The 19,350-nt window shown below is 50.8% G+C and overlaps 1 protein-coding gene across 1 annotated transcript in view; it reads right to left on the bottom strand.

Annotated features, from left to right (window-relative positions):
* ABCC6 (ATP binding cassette subfamily C member 6) overlaps positions 1 to 19,350 on the bottom strand; it is a 56,071-nt gene that overhangs the window by 26,723 nt on the left and 9,998 nt on the right. Inside the window, exons 7-17 of the mRNA XM_067706542.1 lie at positions 19,132 to 19,263; positions 15,191 to 15,394; positions 13,671 to 13,848; positions 10,783 to 10,944; positions 8,086 to 8,178; positions 7,686 to 7,889; positions 6,979 to 7,125; positions 6,247 to 6,334; positions 4,080 to 4,155; positions 2,204 to 2,330; positions 1,873 to 2,049 (exon numbers count right to left, since the gene is read on the bottom strand). Coding sequence (XP_067562643.1) covers positions 1,873 to 2,049; positions 2,204 to 2,330; positions 4,080 to 4,155; positions 6,247 to 6,334; positions 6,979 to 7,125; positions 7,686 to 7,889; positions 8,086 to 8,178; positions 10,783 to 10,944; positions 13,671 to 13,848; positions 15,191 to 15,394; positions 19,132 to 19,263 — 1,588 coding nt within the window. The remainder of the gene's footprint in view (positions 1 to 1,872; positions 2,050 to 2,203; positions 2,331 to 4,079; positions 4,156 to 6,246; positions 6,335 to 6,978; positions 7,126 to 7,685; positions 7,890 to 8,085; positions 8,179 to 10,782; positions 10,945 to 13,670; positions 13,849 to 15,190; positions 15,395 to 19,131; positions 19,264 to 19,350) is intronic.

Below are 19,350 nucleotides of genomic sequence, written 5' to 3'. Positions count from 1 at the left end.
ATGTTCTTATTTCCTTCCTTCCTTCTTTTCTTTTTTTTTCTTTTCTTTTTTCTTCCATTCTCTTCCTCCCTTCCTCTCTTCCTTCCTTTTGTTCTTTCACTTGTTCATTCATTCCACTAATATTTACTGCATGGCTATTATGTACCCAGCAGTGTTCTAGGCTCTGGGGACACAGCAATGAACAAAACCTCATCCCTGCTTTCATGGATCCTTCACTCTAATGAGGATGGGGTGGGATAGAGATAATCAATAAACAAACACATAAAATGTTATCACCTATCAGATGGTGTTATACACCATGAAGAATAATAGAGAAGGGGAAGGGTGTAGGGTGTACTGGCATGAGCAGGGTTGCTGTGCTGGGTAAGGTGGTCAGGGAAAGCTACTCTCCACTAAGAGACTTGACGAGATGAACCATGTGAACTCCTGAGAAACAGCTTTACAAGCAGAGAGAACAGCAGGTGCAGAGGCCCTGAGGTAGGAGCATACTTTGGGTGTTCCAGGAACATCGTGGAGATCCATGTGGCTGGAGAGAAGCAGGAAAGAGGGAGCATGATGGGAGATGAAGTCGGAGATAACTGGGGTCAGATCGTCGGGGTGCGCCTTGTCAGTGATGGTCAGCACTGTGGCTATAACTCTGAGGGGATGGGGAGACCTGGAGGGTTCTGAGCAGACAAAGGACATGAACTGACAGATCTGAAAAGAATCCCTTTGGCTGCTGCACTGGGATTAGCCTGTTAGGGGTGAGGACAGAAACAAGGAGGGCAGTCAGGGGCTCCTGCAGCAATGTGGGAGAGCTGATGTGGGGACTGGAACATTCTGGATCTGCCTCAAAGGTGGATCCAACAGGATTTGCTGATGAATTAGATGTGGGTGTAAGAAAAAGAGAGGAATTGAGGAGGACACCAAGGTTTTGGATCTGAGCTCTGAAAGGATGGAACTTCCACCACCCAGGATGGGGCGAGCTTCGGGGGAGGAGGTAATGGGAAATCACGTTTGGTTTAGGATGTGACACAGCTGGACAGACGTAGCCGGCAGCAGGCACCCCCTCCTTCTGATACCCCTTTCCCTTGGCTGCACGATGCCTCATCCTCCTCCCTAGATGTTCCTTCTCAACTGATCTCTCTGGCTCCTCCAGACCCTTTCCAGGGCCCTCTCCTCTTCCCTAGAGGAAACCTCACCCATTTACTTGACTTAAACGTCCACTATTCCACTCTCAATTCCCTAATCTGGGGGTCAGGAAGTGTTTTCTGTAAAGGACCAGAAAGTAACTACTTAAAGCTTTGTGGGCACCCCACCCCACCCCCACTGCCCTGGTCTCTGTCACAACTGCTCATGTCTGCCCTTATCATGCAAGAGCAGCCATGGACCACAGGTAAATGAATGTGCATGGCTGGGTCCCAATAAAACTTTATTTACAAACCCAGACGGTGGGCCAGATTCAACCTGTGGGTCATAAGTTGCCAATTCCTGCCCAACCCACAGCTCCGTATGCATACATCCTGTTTATTGGACATCTCTGCCCAGACCCTTTGGTGAGGTCCAGAGAGGAGAAGCAGTTTGACCAGTGTCACCCAGAGAGGCAAGGCAGGAGCCTGGATCACCTCATTCCCAGTTGTTGGAGAGCCCCTCACCACCAAGCCCTGCCATGTCTCCCAGCCTCTCCTCGGTCTCTATTTTCAACCATTCACTCATTAATAACTATTTATTGAGTACCTGCTATGTGCTTGGCTCTGAGCTGGGCCCCTTTTCTCCCCTACCTCCCTGCCCCCACCCCAGTGACCCTCCCACCACACCAACCCACAGGTCAGGGTGGCAAATGACCCTCAGCCGCCATGCCTCCCTGGCCCAAGAAGGCCCTGAGACCCTCACCTGCTCCCCAGTTTGGGTGTGGACTCCTGCAGGGAAGCTGCCCACATCTGGCCACAGGGCACAGGCCTCTAGGACCCTCTCCAGCCACGGCAGGTCCAGCTCCTGCCCGAAGCACACGTTGTCTACCACGGACATGTTCTGGACCCAGGCCTCCTGCGGCACGTAAGCCACCGGACCCTAAAACACAAGGAGGCTGATGGGGACGGAGGAGGAACGGTGGGAGCTAGGCTCTTGGTGGTGGTGGAAGGCGGCAGGGAGCTTAGCTGTGAGACGGGGAACGGAGGAGCAGAGACGGGGACATTCCAGCAGACAGGCAGGGGTGCAGCCTCACCTTGATGCTCACGGACCCCTCCACCTTTGACAGCTCCCCAAGGAGGGCAGAGAGCAGGGAGGACTTTCCTGCCCCCACTGGACCGACGACAGCCAGCAGGCAGCCCTGGGGCACCGTAAGGTTGATCCTGGCAACACAGAAGGGGTGACGTGTCCCTGGGTAGGATTCAGCCCGAGTCTGCGCAGAATTAGTGAACCCCAGACAGAGCCAGCCTCGGCTGCTGATGACACACCTGGGGTGGGGGGGCCGCTGAGAGGATGTCTGGGGGCCGTCCTTCCCTCTCCCGATCCCTGTCTGGCTATGCGAGCAGCCATTCTGCATGTGATCATACATGTGCCCACATACATGCACGCACATGTGTATGCGCACACTCATTACATCACACATGCATGCATGCATGTACACAGATGATGCATGCAAGCACACAGGGCACATGTGTCTGTGCACACATATACTACATACACAGACTGCACACACACAGATACACACCCTCACACAAGTGCACATATGCACACCATATGTGTGTACACACAGACATATGCACACAACATATACACAATCCATGCACACACAAGTGCATGCACACACACAAACATGCTCTCACACACGCCCGTGCATACACACATCTGCACGCACGCATGTACACCCGTGTGTACACATGTACCCGCACTCACACAGGGTTTATTGGGCAGGAGGTTTAACCAGCATCTCCTCTTGCCCAGGTCATTGCCACAAGCTCCTCACCACTCTTCCTGCTTCTGCCCTCCCTCCCCGCCCCTTTCTGTGTCATGCAGTCTGTCCTCCATGCAGGGGCCCAAGGGACCTGTTCAAACCCAAGCCGGCTCATGACACTCCCCCGCTGAAGCCCCCGGCGGTTCCTGTTTCACTCAGGGTAACACTCAAGCTAACAATCATGAAGGACACCCAGCATCCCATTGCTGCAGCCATGCTGACTTCCTGCTTCCCAAACACACCTGGGGGGATTGTGCCCTGCAGGTGTCACATAGCAATGTCTAGAGACACTTTCAGTTGTTATACCTGGTGTGGCTGCTGCTGGAATCTAGTGGGTAGATACTGGGGGTTCTGCTAATCATGCTACAGTGCACAGGACAGCCCCCATGACAAAGAACTATCCAGCCCTGAACATCAGCAGTGCTGAGCTGGAGAATCCTGGGTCCAGGCATACTCCTGCCTCAGGACCTTTGCACTTGCTGTTCCCACTGCTTAGAAAGCTCCTCTCCCAGACACGTACAAGGCTCATTCCTTCCCCTCATTTGACCTCTGTTTAAATGCCAAGCCTTCCCTCACCGCACACACCCCTCCTTTGACATCGTGCTCTGCCTCCCGACCCTGATTTCTCATTTGTGCACCCCCCCACCCCCGATCAGAACATCAGCCCCAAGAGCACAGGGTTCTTATCTGTTTTCTTCACTCTATTCCCAGTTCCTAGGACAAGGCCTGGCACAGAGCAAGTGCTCAATAAATACAATGAAATGAGCAAATGACAAGAAACACAAATACGGCCCTGGGTGTTTTCTTTCCCTTCACAGGGAGTTTTGGGGTTGGCGGGGGTTTTCTGCCACAGAGACCCAGCCAAATAGTTGGGGGCTGGAGGTGACAATGACCAGTCTGACACAGGAGGCACAGAAGCGCCCACAGCTGACTGGGCCGGGCCTTGGGGCTGTTCTTGGCCAGGCCTCCCTTGGCATCATCGTGACCAGCCTGGGGACCAGAGAGCCATCTCCTCCCTGTTGGGCAAGGCTCAGATGCCCTGTTCCCCCTCTGTGGGCAGGAGCTCTCCCTTTCCCAGCTTTCCCATCCTCCCCCACTTCGTCAACGGCAACAGGAAGGTTGTTACCAGGGAAACCACCTGTACCTGTGCAGGCAGGGAGGGCTTTCCTGGGACCAAGCGAAGGTGCCTTCCTGTATTCTGATGTAATCCTCTCCAGTGGCTGCAGGGCATTAAAGACCAGTTATAAGAGATGCTCCCGGCTGGCCCCTCCTCTAAGAGACCCCCAGGCAACAGGAAATCTCTTCCACTAAACAAACTGTCCCTCCACTCACTGGCTTGTGTGTGACCCTGTGGTGGTCATATTCTCTCCCTGCTGGATGGTTATACAACTCGGGTCGGCAAACCATAGCCCAGGGGCCAGATCCTGTCTGCTGCCTATTTTTATAAAGTTTTATTGGAACACAGCCATGATCATTCATTTATGTAGTGCTATGGCTGCTTTCACACTACAAAGGCAAAGGTGAGCAGTTACAACAGAGAACAAAGGGCCTTGGAAAGCCTAAAATATGTACAATTGGGTCCTTCATAGAAAAGGTTAGTGGGCTTCTGATACAATTTATCACCTGATCCAGGACTCTGGAGAGTGAAGGGAGTGTTATTAATTCCACTGGGACCACAGATGTAACGAGGGACATATGGTCTCCCTATGTCCCTGGGTCTCAGATGTTTTATCTATATAATGAGGGAGGAGCCAGATTTAGTGGTTTTGGACACAGAATACGCATTTAGAATCACCTGGAAAGATTTTTTAAAACACAAAGCTCTCCATGGCTCAGCCCAAACCAATAAATGAGAATCTCCATGGGAGTGGGGCCTGAGAATCTTACATCTAACGAGCGGTTGACACCCGTTGACACCCCCTGGACTGGATGGTCTCTAGGGGAGGGTTGCAGACAAAATGCAGGACGTCCAGTTACATCTGAATTTTGAATAAACAATGAGTACTTTTTTAGGATAATTATGCCGCCACATATTGCATGGGAGCTACTAAGACTAAAAAAACCTATGCTCTGAGTATGCAAAATTCAAATTTAACCGGGAGTCCTGTTTTTCTTTGTGAATCTGGCTACCCTACTCTGGGGTCTTGTCTTTTCTTAATGGTCTGCGGTGTGGGGATGCTTCTCCATTTCCCCATCTGTAAAATGGGTGGGTCGTAGAGGTATCCACCCCATAGTGCTGGGTGAGGAGCGAGGGGGTCTCCACTAAGTAAAGCACTTTGAATGTGCTGGCTCGTGGTAAACACTTGGTCAACATTAGCTGTCGGTGTCTGTGTTCATCTCACTGTCACACACCTTTGGGGGAACAGCAGGGACTGAGATTGTGGGGGGCGGTATGAGGCTCTGGCCGCAGGCAGGTGACCAGGTGTGTCAAAGTCATGACTCAAATAACCCTTAGGGGTCTCTGGTCCAGGGGCCCTCCTGTGGGGATAAAGGCACGACATCACGGACCCTAAGCTATTTATTGGGCAGCTCCTGAGACCGGGGACCTGCTATCTTTTGGTGGCCCTCAGGGTGATCCTGGTGGAGGTGGGGTGACACAGTGGGGAACGGAGCCAGCATTGGGGGAGTTACTGCCCAGGGCCACACAGCCGGGCGAGGCAGACCTGGGGTTTGAATGCACAGCCCACCTCTGAATGCCCACATCGCACTGCTTTGGCTGAACAAAGCTTTGCCCAGCTGAAAACGTGCCCAGAGCTGTGAGGAGCCTCAGAGACAGCAATTTTGGGTTACTTAGAGGCCTCTTTGCTGACTTCTGTGGGGTTTTCTCCTAATAATAATTCTAACTAAAATGCACTGAATGCTGACTTTGTGCAGGGCCCTGCTCTAACTGCGATGCTTCAAAGGACTCATTTAACCCTCACAACAATCCTATGCAGAGGTGCTGTGATGATCATCATGTCCATTTTGCAGATGGGAACACTGAGGCTCAGAGAGATTAATAACTGGCCAACGTCACCCATGTTGGGGTCAGGGCTGGAGCCAGAGTTTGGATTCAGGCACAATGTCACAGGATATACTTCTAATCACCATGTGGGTGATTTCTAGGTAAGCAGCTTGATGCTTTCTTAGGTACAAGGGGAGAGCCCTTACATGGCATCTGTTTCCTAGTCACACGGCCGATGGCCTGGTCTGCACATGCCAGCACACGCCAGCAGCCCCTCAGCTGGGCCTGGCATTCCATCTGTGGGAAAGGGGAGCCCTGCTGGTTCCCTCATTCCTCCCACCCCCTTCCTGCTGAACTCAGCTCTCACCACATCTGCAGGACCTTGAGTCCACGGCCTCAGGGTCAATTTCTTCCAGGCAGAGGAAGGCAGCCAGACGGTCAAAGGACACCCGGGCCTGGAAAAACCAAAGCCCTAGGTCAACTGTGCCATAAGGGCAAAAAAAGAATTCGGGCGTTGGGTGCCTCAAGATGGTGGGAAAGCTTCCGGACTACCGAGTCCTACACAAGGCAAGGCATCAACACAAAGCTTTCTGGGTCACGGAAAACGATGCACGTGAGGTTGGCACAATGAGGTAGTGGTGACCTCCCACCTCCTTGCTTCCATTCTGCAGACCAGACCCGGGAAGAGGATGGTGGCTTTTCCAGTTGGCCGTCATCAGGAATGATTGCAAACTTTGTCCACCTGGAGGCACCCTCTCCACTCCCAGCCCCAACCCCATCTTCCGTGATGAAAGGATAGTTAAATAGGGACGGCTCAGCTGGACCACTTTTCTCATTTTCATCACACGGTGTGAGTGCAGACAGTAGAGGAAGAGAAATGAAGTGAAATTGCTTTGTATAAAAAGGGAACCGGACTGAATTCTTGCATGTGGAATTGCTGGAAAGGTGAGGCTGCCTATTTTGAGGATGTTTGCTGGCATCTTCCCGCTGTTCCCTGTGCCCTCCCGTCTCTTTCCCTGCTTCGTTTCCTTGCCCCGGCACAGCCTGCTACACCCCTACACGGCTCCTCCAAGACGGCCTCCCCTCCCTGCCACCTCACCTGGACAACGGAGTGGATGGAGAAGGGCAGGAAAGCCTGGGCCTTGTTGAGAATGTTGAGAACCGTGAGGGTCACGAAGGCCTTCTCAGCGTCCATGGCATTCTCCTCGGCCACCAGAGTATGGACAGCAAACACAACCAGTGCCACCTAGGTGGGAGACACAGGAGGTGACATTGAGCTGCTAAACGTGGCCAGGAAAGGCAGGCCAGCTGTGGTATCTCAAGGGGTCCTTGTGGCCACACCTGCCATGTGGGAATGGGTTCCCCTCCACCCAGATCTCCCCCCAAATTCTTCTACTGATGAAAGGAGTTGCGTGCATGTGACCCCTGTTCTAAGAATCAGAAACTCTTGGTTCCAGGCTTTGGGGGACACCACAGTTTTCCATCTTGGTGGCATTTGTGTGGTTCTAGACATGGGTGGAACTTGTGACTCTACAGTCTCTGGGAAGATGACTCTGAAGTTGCAGGTATCAACAGCCACGGAGGGCTCTAGGTCCTGGTGGCATTTGTAGTTCCGGATGTCACTAGGGGGTGGTTCTGTTCCAGGGTTTGGTTCCAGGTGTCGTCGATATGATGATGATGATATGATGACTAGCAGGTCAGTCGGTGTGATGGTGACCCTGTGATCCTATATGGGGAGCCCTTATCCCCACCCCCAGCACTTCCTCCCCCAGTCCATGCTCTGCAGGGAGACCAGAGTGACATCACCAGAAACGTGGACACTTGGAAGGACACCAGAGACACAGAGAAGAGGAGGCTGGAGGTCCTCAAGGCGCCCAGCTCCTGGGCCCGGATGCTCAGGACTCTGTCCAGAAAGGCTCCCTCCCAGCCGTGGTACTTGACCGTCCTCACGTTCCTGAGGATGCAGCTGGTGAGCCGCGCCCGAGAGTCCTTCTGCCTCATTTGCTCTTCCTGGGACCAGAGGGAAGAAGAGAAGAGGGGACAGGGACAAGTCCGGGATTTTCCTTCTCTGCAACCGCCTCAAGCCGCCACCACGCCCACCCCACACCTCTCTCCTCCCCACTGCCGTGCACCAGTGCAGGACCCAGGACCTGCAGGCTTCCTGCCCCCTTCCTGCCTGGAGTGTCCCTTCTTCCAAATGCCAAACCTGATGGTGGTTCCTCTTCTTAGTGATGAAGAAATTCAGAGGGAGAAGGCTCAGGAAGACAGCGATGGCGGTGAGGGCAGAGGGTCCTAGAAGCTGGAGACAAAGGGCAGGATGTCACGAGACAATTCCAGAAGCCCACCTGTCAGTACAGGGTTGGAGGGAGGCTCAGACTTGGGCCCTAAGGCAGGGAGGTGTCAGAGTGACACCCAATGAGTGCAGCCACCGGGTCTTAGAGACCAGGACTCATGGGCTCCTTAGAAGGAAATACCTGTGGAAGATGGAGTCCATCTTCATTAGGGAGGGAAGAGAGGGGGAAATGGTGCACCTCACACAATGGAGTGGGGACGGGGTCATAGTCAAGACGAGTCACGCACCTAGATGGGCAGGGCAAGGGTGGCGCCTGGCTAGAACGGTGAAGACAGACTCTGGAATCGGGATCTGGGTTCAAATCCTGACTTTACACATACTGGTGTGGCCTTGGGCAAGTTACTGACCCTCCCTAAGCTGCAGTTTCTCACATTAAATGGAAATGGAGCTGTTCCCACTGCCAGTAGTGAATGCTGGTGTCATACAATCAATGATTATCCCGACAAGGGTTGCCAGATTTAGCAAATAAATATATTTAACGGCCTGCCCAGTGAAATTTGAATTTCAGATAAACAGCAAATAAGTTTTTAGTATAAGTATATCCCATGTCATGTTTGGGATATATTTATGATAAGAAATTCTTCTGTTTATCTGAAATTCATTTCTAACTGGACGTCCTGTATTTTGTCTGGCAGCCCTACCCCCCAGCTTTGTGACTTGGGACAGTTATCTTCCCTCCCTTGTTTGTTTCTCTATCTGGAAAATGTGGAGGTGGCGAGTAGGGTAAATGATTTTTAAGTGGCTATGATGTGAGATTCCTCCTGAGGTCATTTGGGTCCATTCTCTAGACAAGCCCCACCCCCCTCTTCAGTCTGTGGGCCTCATTTTCCCCTCTCAGACCCTAAGAATGTTTACTTTCTAATCTTGACGCCCTAGCGAGCCAGTGTTTCATTTACGCAGCAATTGCGCCTCCCAATGGCCAAATGGAGAGATGCCCAGAAGGCAAACACCTGCCTACAGCCAGGGCTGGGAGAATATTCAAAGGAATGTGAACAGAAGGTTAAATAAACTCTCTGGCAAAAATGCTACAAATGCTAACTGTAGCAACCCCAATTCCTACCCCTCCCCCTTTACCAGGGCCTCATGGTTACTTTCTGATGTTAGGACCACCTACCAAGGGTCAGGGAAAGTGATGGGTGTGTTGTCTGCAGTTTCACTTGAGTCACCTGTCGGCCTGCTTAACTGCCCTGCATTTTCCCCAGTGTCCTTCCTCCCTTTCTCTCTAATAATAATAGCTAACATTTATGCACTTGCTGAGCACCCTCTGTATGCTAGGTCCTAGACTGCAAGGTAGCAAGTCAAAAAGTGTCCAGGCCCCAAGCCCTTATGGTGGGGGCACTGGAGCAGTAGCAGAGGTACAATAATGATGATAACACACAGCTGATATTCTGGAGCATTCCACACTCACTCACAATCAATATGCTGTTGATACACCCACCCAGGGGCCTGTGAAACACAGCACATGGGCCAGATCTCTCCTGTTTATATGCCGACCTCAAGCCGTACAAAGATTGGTAATCGTTCTTACATTTTAAAGTGATTGAAGTAAATCAAACGATGATGATTTCATGATATGTGTTAATTACATGAAATTCAAACTTCAGTGTCCATAAGTAATTTTATTGGAACACCACCAGGCCTGTTTGATTAGTATTGTCTGTGGCTGCTTGCGCACTAGAAGGGCAGAGTTAAATAGTTTTGGGAGAGACCCTATGGCCCCTAACGTCTAAAATATCTACAATCTTCTCCTTTACAGAAAAGTCTGTGAGCCTGGAACCAGCCCACATGGAGCAGAGCTGAAGAAGATCTTCAAATGAACTGCCCCATCCCCATGCATAACCAACAAGACAATTAAACACCTATAGGGTATAGCTGTGTCCCAGATGCTATCTAAGTGCTTCACAGGTATTAGCTCATTTAATTCCTCAGCAACTCAAGGGCTGGGGCACTTCGGTTAATTATAATCCTCACTTTGCCGATGAGGAAATGAGGCACCGAGAGGCTAAGTTACCTACCGGGAGGTTTTACAACTAGCAAGTGGTGAAAGCAGGATTCGAACCCAGGCAGTCCCACTACAAAGTCTGTGATTTTAATTAAAAAGAAAATCCTGCACCACAAAACAGACGTAAGAAAGTTAGAAAAAGTTCTGATTTTTTTTTTGCCTGGTTGGCTACTTTATGCTCTTTGAAAACCAAGTAGTAAATTCTTTCCCCTAAATTTTCTTTACATTTTTTTTGTTGTTGGTAGTGGTGGTGGTGATGATGCCCTACCATTACTGGTAACTTCAAAACATGCCTAATCCGCCCACTTGGTACCCCGATATCACACCCAAAAAGTGCCAATGTCATCACCATCATCATCATATAGACAAGGAAACTGAGGCCCCAAGAGGTGAGCATCCTGCCCGAGGTGAAGTGAAGGTCATCCTCGTCTAAGACTTTGCCCATTACGTCAGCCCGCAGGGTGCAGGTGGAGATAGGATTAAGAAGGAGGCGAGGAAGGGTGGGGGAGGATTCAACTCAAATCCCAGCTCCCTCTGCCCCAGCACACCTGCCAGAGGTAGAGAAAGCAGATGATGATCCAGATGAGCGGCAGCCACAGCCCGTTGAGGTAGGTGATGCTCTCCGTCAGCCGCTGCACGTCCACAGACACCAGGTTGACCACGTCCCCCACTGCGCTGGCCTTTCTGGAGCTGCTAGACAGAGCCAGGACCTGGGAGGGGCAGAAGGTGGAGACCTGAGTCAGGAAGGAGGGAAGGAGTGGGTGAGGGGCAGTTAGGGAGGCCCATGGAGGCAGGGAGACCCACGGAGGGAGGAAGGGCCCAGGAGGGAGGGAGGCCCACGGCTTGGACTGAGCAAGAGAACAGCCACCCAGCAGGCCGGGGTCTAAGCTGTGCTGCCCCTGCTGGCTGAGGTAGATTTCTTTACCATCTGAGCCTCAGTTCACTCATCTGTAAAGTGGGCTAATAAAATCTCCTCAGCTAACTTCCCATTGTGAGACTCCGGGGAGAAGACAAAAATGAAAATACCCTGAAACCCCTAAAGCACTGGACTAATAACAATTAATAGCATACTACATAAAAACCTTGGATTCATGCTGATAATGGTGGTCATCTGCTGAGCACTAGATCCTAGGCACTGTGCTAAATAAACTAACAGTTTCACCATTTTCCATGATGGGGCACATCAGACAACAGTATGGAGCAGGTACTGCCATATTTCATTCAATCCAAAACACTGTGGATAAAGTACTCTCTATTTTTGTATCACTATGGGAAAAAAATCAATGCCAACTAAATTAAAACATCTTGATTTCAGAAGTTGAAAAGAGAAAAAAAAGTGAGACTAGAATCAGTGAGATGCAGAATTATTAACCCCATTTCACAGCTAAGGAAACTGAGGCACAAAGAAATTGACCAATTTGCCCAAAGCCAGAGGGCTCCTAAGTGGCTGGGCCAGGATTGGAATCCAGGATGACAGAGGCACGACATGGGCTAGACAGGGTGTTAGACTGACCCCTGCAGGCATTCAGTGTGCCTCTCAGACACCAAGCTGGTTTTCTGGCAGCCCCAAATTTGCCCTAACTCTGGGGTCACAGTGGACCCCTTCCAGACTGTTGAATGCTACGTGCTACTCGCAATCCTCTCTCTGCTGAGTGTGTCAGGGAAGAAGTGAGGGGGTGAAGTGGTGAGCTGGAAATGATTGAGTGTAGAAATTCTGAAAAAAAACCTTCAAATCTTTACTGAGCACCTGCTCTGTAGGGCCTCACTCTGAGGTGAGTACTGTGATCAAGAGAGGCAGGGCCCTTGCTCTCTTCGGAGTGGAGTTTGAGCTGGGGAACAAAATTAAATAAAGATTTACATAGTTCATCCTTTAATAGTAATTATGATGAGTGCCATGAAGAAGTGTTTTAAAATATAGGCTTTATCATTATTCAGGCATGGCAAGCCCACAGATCAGAGAAGACTGCCCTTGACAAGAGGGTTTATTATACTCACAGATCTCAAGAGGAGGGGGCACCCCACGCTATGAGGGGGCCACTTGGGGAAGCACCAGGTTGCTGCAGGGTTGGGGGGACCACAGGCAAGAGCTTGTTGTGGTTTTCATGGGAAGGTCAGGCAGGGTAAGCAGGCTTAGGATTGGCTAGTTTGAATAATTCCACCAGGCTCTGGGCATAGGAGCTGGGCCTCATTGTCTGGTACCCTGCCCTGGGGCGATTAGGGCAGGGGATAGTGGCCTAGAGTGTTAGGGCCCAAAAAGGAGGCAGTTGGGGTGTGAGCTCTGGATTGGTTGGCTTGCATGTGAAAGAGATGCTTTCAGATGAGTCACTTAGCATCTCTGGGAACTGGCTGACCCTGGGAGGGACAGAGGGGCAGCCCCTCCAGGGTCAGCAAGACCCCAGATGTCAAAGCACCAGATACAGAAAATAGGAAGACACAGTTAAAACAGAAGCAGCCCAGAGGGCAGAGTGGAGGGGTATGGCCTCATCAGGTGATGAAGGCGGCTGCCCCAAGGGTGGGGACGGGAAGAGCAAAGGCTTCAAGTCATCTTCCTGCAGCCTCAGCTCCATGTGTGGACTCCCAAGACTGGACAGGCCATACCAGCTCAGGGGGATGTGGCCTGAAACTCAGGAGCCAGTCACATGGCCATCCAGGAGCTGATCCCTTTGCCCCCTTCTTTCCCAAGTGCCTTCTTTCCCAAGTGACAGCTCAGGTGTGAGAGAAAGGGGCTTACACAGGACTGGGTTGCCCTTGCTCAGATGCTCCAGACCCCAGAGGGGCCAACGTCTCTTAGAGCAGCAGCCTCATGGGTTTCGGTTCCAAGGTCCCCCAAGGGGACAAGAATCACTGCACAGAGAGAAGCCCAATGCTATGGCTTACCTCCGGGTATCATAGTTCATTGGCAGAACTTCCAGCCCAGATGCAATTTACCAGTGGGTCAGGGGTCATTTTCACTGTAAGCAGTGTTACCTGGTAAAATAGCTGACAGTCCACCTTTATCCAGTTTCCACACAGCCTGTAGGTTAGCCCTTTATCCTCAGGGGGGTGAGTGTTCACTACATGAAGAGTTGTGGAAAGGGTGCCCAGGCAGTGGGAACAGCAAGTGCAAAGGCCCTGAGGTGGGAGATTGTTTGGCGTGCTTGAGGAACTGAAAGAAGACCTGTGGGGCTGGAGGAAAGTGAAAGAAGTGTGAAGGAAGTGTGTGATGTAATCAGATAGAAGAGGTCCCAGGGTCAGATCATGCAAGGCCTTATAGAAATAGCCAAGAAGGTGAGGGTGTAGTGTGAGCAACTATGAGTAACGTGATGAATGAGTGTGGTTTTAGGCACTGATGACAGTAACGGTTCAGGAACATTCCTCTTCTTGGCTGGAACACTTGTCTGTAAATTGGGACAGGATGGAGAGAGAGGAAAGGCCACACCACTCCCCTGGGGCTCACCTTTCTGTACACCAGGCCCGTGATGGCCATTCTCAGCCTCATCTGTAGCACCTTGAGTCTGTACATGTGCTGCTGCTCGAACAGTGTTTGCAGGCAGGCGGAGAGGAACATCAGCACGGCGAGAAGATAGCCCTTCCAGGCCGGGGTCTTGGGGTCACCAATAAACTCCAGGAAGAGGCTGGTGAGAAAGGGCACCCATGGCTATTGCCTCTGCCTAAGCCTGGTCAGGTCTGGAGGACCAGAGAAACTCTAATTTGAAAGGAAACGTGCATCCCAGTGTTTACTGCAGCTCTATTTACAATAATAGCCAAGACATGGAAGCAACCTAAATGTCCACTGAATGGATAAAGAAGATGTGGTATAGATATACAATGGAATATTACTCAGCCATAAAAAGAATAAAATAGTGCCATTTGCAGCAACATGGATGGACCTAGAGATTATCATACTAAGTGAAGTAAGTCAGAGAAAGACAAATATCATATGATGTCACTTATACGTGGAATCTAAAAAAAATGATACAAATGAACTTATATACAAAACAGAAATAGACCCATAGACATAGAAGAGAAGCTCATGGTTACCAAAGGGAAAAGGGGTGGGGATAAATTAGGAGTTTGGGATTAACATATATACACTACTATTACAAAATAGATAACCAACAAGACCTACTGTATAGCACAGGGAACTATACTCAATATTTTGTAATAAGCTGTAAGGGAAAAGAACCTGAAAAAGAATATATTTACAATATAACTGAATCGTTTTGCTGTACACCTGAAACTAACACAACATTGTAAATCAACTGTACTTCAATAAGAAAAAGAAAAGAAAGAAAGTAGAAAAGATAAGCACCAGAAAAAAATTTCTGTTGTTTAGGTCACCCAGTTTGTAGTACTTTGTTATGGCAGCCCTAATGCGCCACCTCTTGAGTCTGAGCTGGCTGTGCAACCAGCTTTGGCCTCAGGAGAAAATGCAACTTTTGCTTTGTCTTGGAACCCTGCCAAATGGCCCTGTGAACAGGCTGGAATCAAGCTTTTGAGGATGAGAGACCACCAGAGCAGAGACAAGATGTCCCAGCTGGGACTGTCTTGGACCAGCCAGTCCCTAGCCAGCCCCACAGGTGACTGCAGACAGATGAGTGAACCCAGCCAAGAAAAGAAGAATCGCCCAGCTGAACCCAGCTTCAATTTGCTGACCCACAGCATCATGAGATAAAGAAGTGGCTTTAAGCCCCTCGCTTTTGAGGGGCTTTGTTGTATAGCAAAAGCAAACTGATACAGTCAGGCTAGAATTCACTCGTTTTCCCTCCTCCCCAAGATCACTCACTTTCTCGTTTAATTGGTCCTTCCTGAGTATCCTTTTCACCCACCCTCAGTGCCCTGAGCACCAGAGGTCTAGGCGGAGGCAGAAGGAGGGCTTCTTCTCCTTCTCCAGGGGACCTTCAGCCCTCCTGGCCCTGGACGGACACCGTTAAAGGGACCACCAGCCTCAGCGAGGCACCCAAGGCCTGGACCCACCTGAGGAGCTTGGGCACCGTGAACCTGAAGACATCACTGATGATGAGGCTGAGGGTCCCCAGGAGGAAGGTGGAGCGGCCCACCTGCCAGATGGCCCTCAGCAGTGGGCCCCTCTTGCCCCCTTGTTGCTGTAGGAGGGTCTCCGTCTCTGGGGTCTCCGCACCACGGTTTCCTTTCCTTTTAAATGCTGTCGCCTTGGTGTGCCTTAGCGGAGAGAAGAAATCAGCTCTGGGTCCTTGTAATAGACTGAATGTTTGGGTCTCCCCCACCCCCACCCCCTCACCACCACCCAAATTCATGTTGAAACTAATCCCCAGTGTGATGGTATTAGGAGGTGAGACCTTTGGGAGGTGATTAGGTTATGCAGGTGCAGCCCTCATGAATGGGATTAGTGCCCGTGTAAGAAAAAACCTAGAGAGTGCCCTCAGGTGTAACCCCATTTCATACATGAGGAAACTGAGGTTCAGAAGGTAAACTTGTCCAAGGGCACACAGCTGAGAAGTGTAAGAACTGGGATTCGATCCCAACCTTCAGAGCCCAGCACTTTTTTTTTTTTTTCTTGCGGTATGCAGGCCTCTCACTGTTGTGGCCTCTCCCGTCGCGGAGCACAGGCTCCGGAAGCGCAGGCTCAGCGGCCACGGCTCACGGGCCCAGCCGCTCCACGGCATGTGGGATCTTCCCGGGCCGGGGCACGAACCCGTTTTCCCTGCATCGGCAGGCGGACTCTCAACCACTGCGCCACTAGGGAAGCCCTGTTGGTTGCTTTTACTAGAACCGGGTGCAACTAGTCTCTTGGCCCACTTTTAACAGATATGAGTTTCCTGTTGTCCAGCAAAGCAAACCGCCTAGCCCCACTCCACCTGAACGAGCTGAAGGATCAGTGGTGTGCCTGGGTCTCATTTTTCAGAGAGGTGGGTTGAGACCCCAGAAGTCAGCCTTTTTACCCCCAAGGCCCAGCCAGCAGTGTGAATACCCCTCCACCACAAGCCGGTCGTCCAGTCCCTCCCTCCCTCCCCCTCAAGAATACTCTCAGCATCTCCTCAGGATGGAGGGGAGGGACAAATCTCAGCAGGCAGTCCAAAGGAAAAGTGGTATTTTTAGCACAAGTGGCTATAAGGAACCAGTCTTTACCACCCGGTTAGCTAAGAAATAAGCAAATGTTAATCTTCTACCCCTGTCTTGAAGCCTACCCCCGCCCCCCAGCCTCCCCTTCCGGTATTTGCAATTCAGCCATTTTTCTAAGCCTGCGCTCACCTCTCTCCCTTGTCACCTCTGTAGCCCTGAAATGTGCTCTCCTTGGCGCCCACAATTTGCCTGGGGTCGGGCAGGTCAGAGGCAAGGCCAGCGTGGCGTCCGGGCTGCGCACCTCGATGCCAAATGTTGGGTGCTTGTCCTGACTCGACTGGTGCTGCACACCCACTGGGCTGGACGACCACTGGGCAAGTGCCAAGCAGGGCCACCCCCACCTCCGGCCCCGCCCAAACTGGGACCCAGGTGGGTAGACTTTTTGCTTGTATTTTCTTTTTACTTGTATTTCCCCCAGCACCTAGTTCAGCACCTGAATGTATAGGTGCTCAATAAATACTTGTCCAGTGAATGGGAAAAAACAGATGGAGTGATGTGTGCAAAGGGCCTACTGCTTGATATTAATAAAGATTTGTGGAAGGAAGGAAGGAAGGGAAGGAGGGAGGGCGGGAGGAAGGAAATGATTTGGTTTGGTTGATAGAACCTGGCCTTTGAGCAGGAAAACTGAGGTCCAAATGCCCTTCCCTCTGAACCTCAGTGTTCTCATCCATAAAATGGGGTGGGTGAAGAGACCACTGTGAAAGCCTCTTTCCAGCTGGATGTTTTGCTCTGTTCTGTTCTAGCTGCTCACCCCAAAATTCTGAGTCACTGTGTTCAGCCTGCAGGCTTGGGAAAAAACTTCTTCCTTTCTAGCTGGTCTCACTTTCCATCAGGGAAGGTCTCTAGACTGGTGGCTGGTCTTTGGTCTGTGGCCCCAAAGCCATTTAGTGCAGGACCCAAAAATGACCACAGGCCAAGGCAGGAGGTGTGAGTGAGTGGCCAGGTGTAAGCTGGGGGATATAAAAGGGAGTGGTGGCGACTGCAGCTCATATGCCCTGTTCAATGGGGAAGCTGCTACCCAGATCCACCCTCCTGTTGCCATGCAGGGATGTGGCCATTCTACTTTAAGAGAGGCCAAAATTCCAGATTTTCATGTGACATCTCCAACATTTTAAATGTTCATGACTTATTAGAAAGCAAAACAAAGAAAAATCCTTAAACAACAAGACACCGTGCTGGCCAAACACACCTGTGACCCTGACTTGGCCAGCAGACAGATTGGTCTGTGACCTCTTAAGATGACGTCCTCTCCCTTCCCCCAAAGGTTGCAAAATATTTTAGAAATAAAACCAAAGTTCTCTTGGTGTGTAATCAGTCAGCTTAGAAAATGCCTGAACCAGATCTGCCATCCTCCTCTCTTTCTGTCAGTTGTTCACGGATCCTCAAACTCTTCTGGAGAATGTTTCTGTGTGCTATAGCTCTAACACTGGGTGACTATCATTCCCAGGCTGGCAGGGGAGGTGAGAGCTGGGAGAGGGTGGACAAGACCTCCAGGGTCCTTTTGAATTAATTCTGCCACTCAAAACTCACTTAAGCTGTACTTAAACTCACAGTACAGCAAGATATGCCTGGGGTGAGAGTGAGAGCTGCTGTTTTGAGTTGCTCATATTACTTACCCCTTTTGGAAAACATACTCCCTTCCTTTGGGGAGCAGCTCCTCCCTGTGTGGCTCTGAAGGGACTGCCAATTATGGGGCCTGCTCTCCAGCCCTGGGATTGGCCCCTGAGAGGCACAGGATTCAAGCCAGCCAATAAAAGGCCTTCCTTGGGATTTTCTATGTGGATGGTAGTAGGGGTTGCTGAGTTGGCATGATACAGGACAAGCGTCATGGAGAGACCAGTGCCCAGACAACAGCTGAGCTGAGAGATGGAGGGAAAGAATTTGGACATCATTCAAGTCCTGGATCCAGCCACACCTGAGGCCAGACCTACCTTCTCAGCTATGTGAGCCAGCAGACTCTGTCTCTCTCTGGCCTTCTAATTTGTGGGATTTAGCCACCTACAACAACCACCACAAAATCATAGAGTATGCAGGGGGACCCTGTAACTCTTCCCACAGAGCTACTTTTGTCTGTGCCCTGAAATACCTGGCTCCAGGGAGGTCAAGCGACTTGTCCAAGGTCATCTACCACTCGATGGCAGGGCTACATTTAACCCGGGTTTAATTAATCCTATTGGAGAGCTTATTTCTCTAGACCAAAGTTTCACAAACCAGGTTCCTCAGGCTCTGAGCACTTCTCAGAAGTTTCCAGAGATGCCAGAGAGGGCAAGAGTGAGGCAGAGTGGGCAGGACTAGTAAAAGATTGAAATCCTCTGGATAACTGATATTGCTGGACCTTTTACCATTTTTAAGAAATTCGCTAAATTCTTTACTATGAATCTTTTTTTTTTTTCATCTCCCACAAGCTATGAGCTAGGGCTAATGGCATCCCCCTTGAACAGATAAGAAAACTAAAGGCCAGGAAACTAATCACTCAGGTTAAGTAATAAGTGAGTAGTTGCCTGCATGTTATGGACCATACCTACCTCTCCACCCCCAGTCTTAAAATAGTCCTTCTGTTCCCTGCCTCCATCCCACCATCCGAGCTTCCTTCTGGGAGCCTGGAGAGGTTCCCCCTCTGTCAATATCCTTTTGGAACCTGCAAAGCACTCTGGGAGGAAAAGCATCTTGAGCCCGGCCTGCTAATGCTTAGTGAGGTGAGCTGACAGGGAGGGGACCGTGGTGGTTGGAGCCTGGAGTAGGGGCGTGGTTGTATTTGGGGTCGAGTGATTTGCTGACCGAGCTTTGGGCTGAGCTCCCATCTTCCACACACTCACCGCTGGGCTGCACTGCAGTTCCTTGTCCATTCCTTTTCAAGCTGGGAAACAAGTTCTTTTGAGGAGTTTTCTCTCGCAAGCGACCAGAGGTCTTTTGGTCCCAGCGGCCTCCAGTAGCCCCTCCAAACTAACCTGTAAAAGAGGATCACCAGAGCAAGCTCCTCCTGTGTCTGCCCCTGAAGGGTCCTGGCTTGGTAGCTGTGTGACCCTAGGTAAGTC

Source organism: Pseudorca crassidens, chromosome 15, assembly GCF_039906515.1.
Source record: "Pseudorca crassidens isolate mPseCra1 chromosome 15, mPseCra1.hap1, whole genome shotgun sequence".
NCBI classification, from domain to species: Eukaryota; Metazoa; Chordata; class Mammalia; order Artiodactyla; family Delphinidae; genus Pseudorca; species Pseudorca crassidens.
The sequence above is the reverse complement of the archived record's forward strand: the minus strand, read 5'-3'. Positions and strand labels throughout refer to the sequence as shown.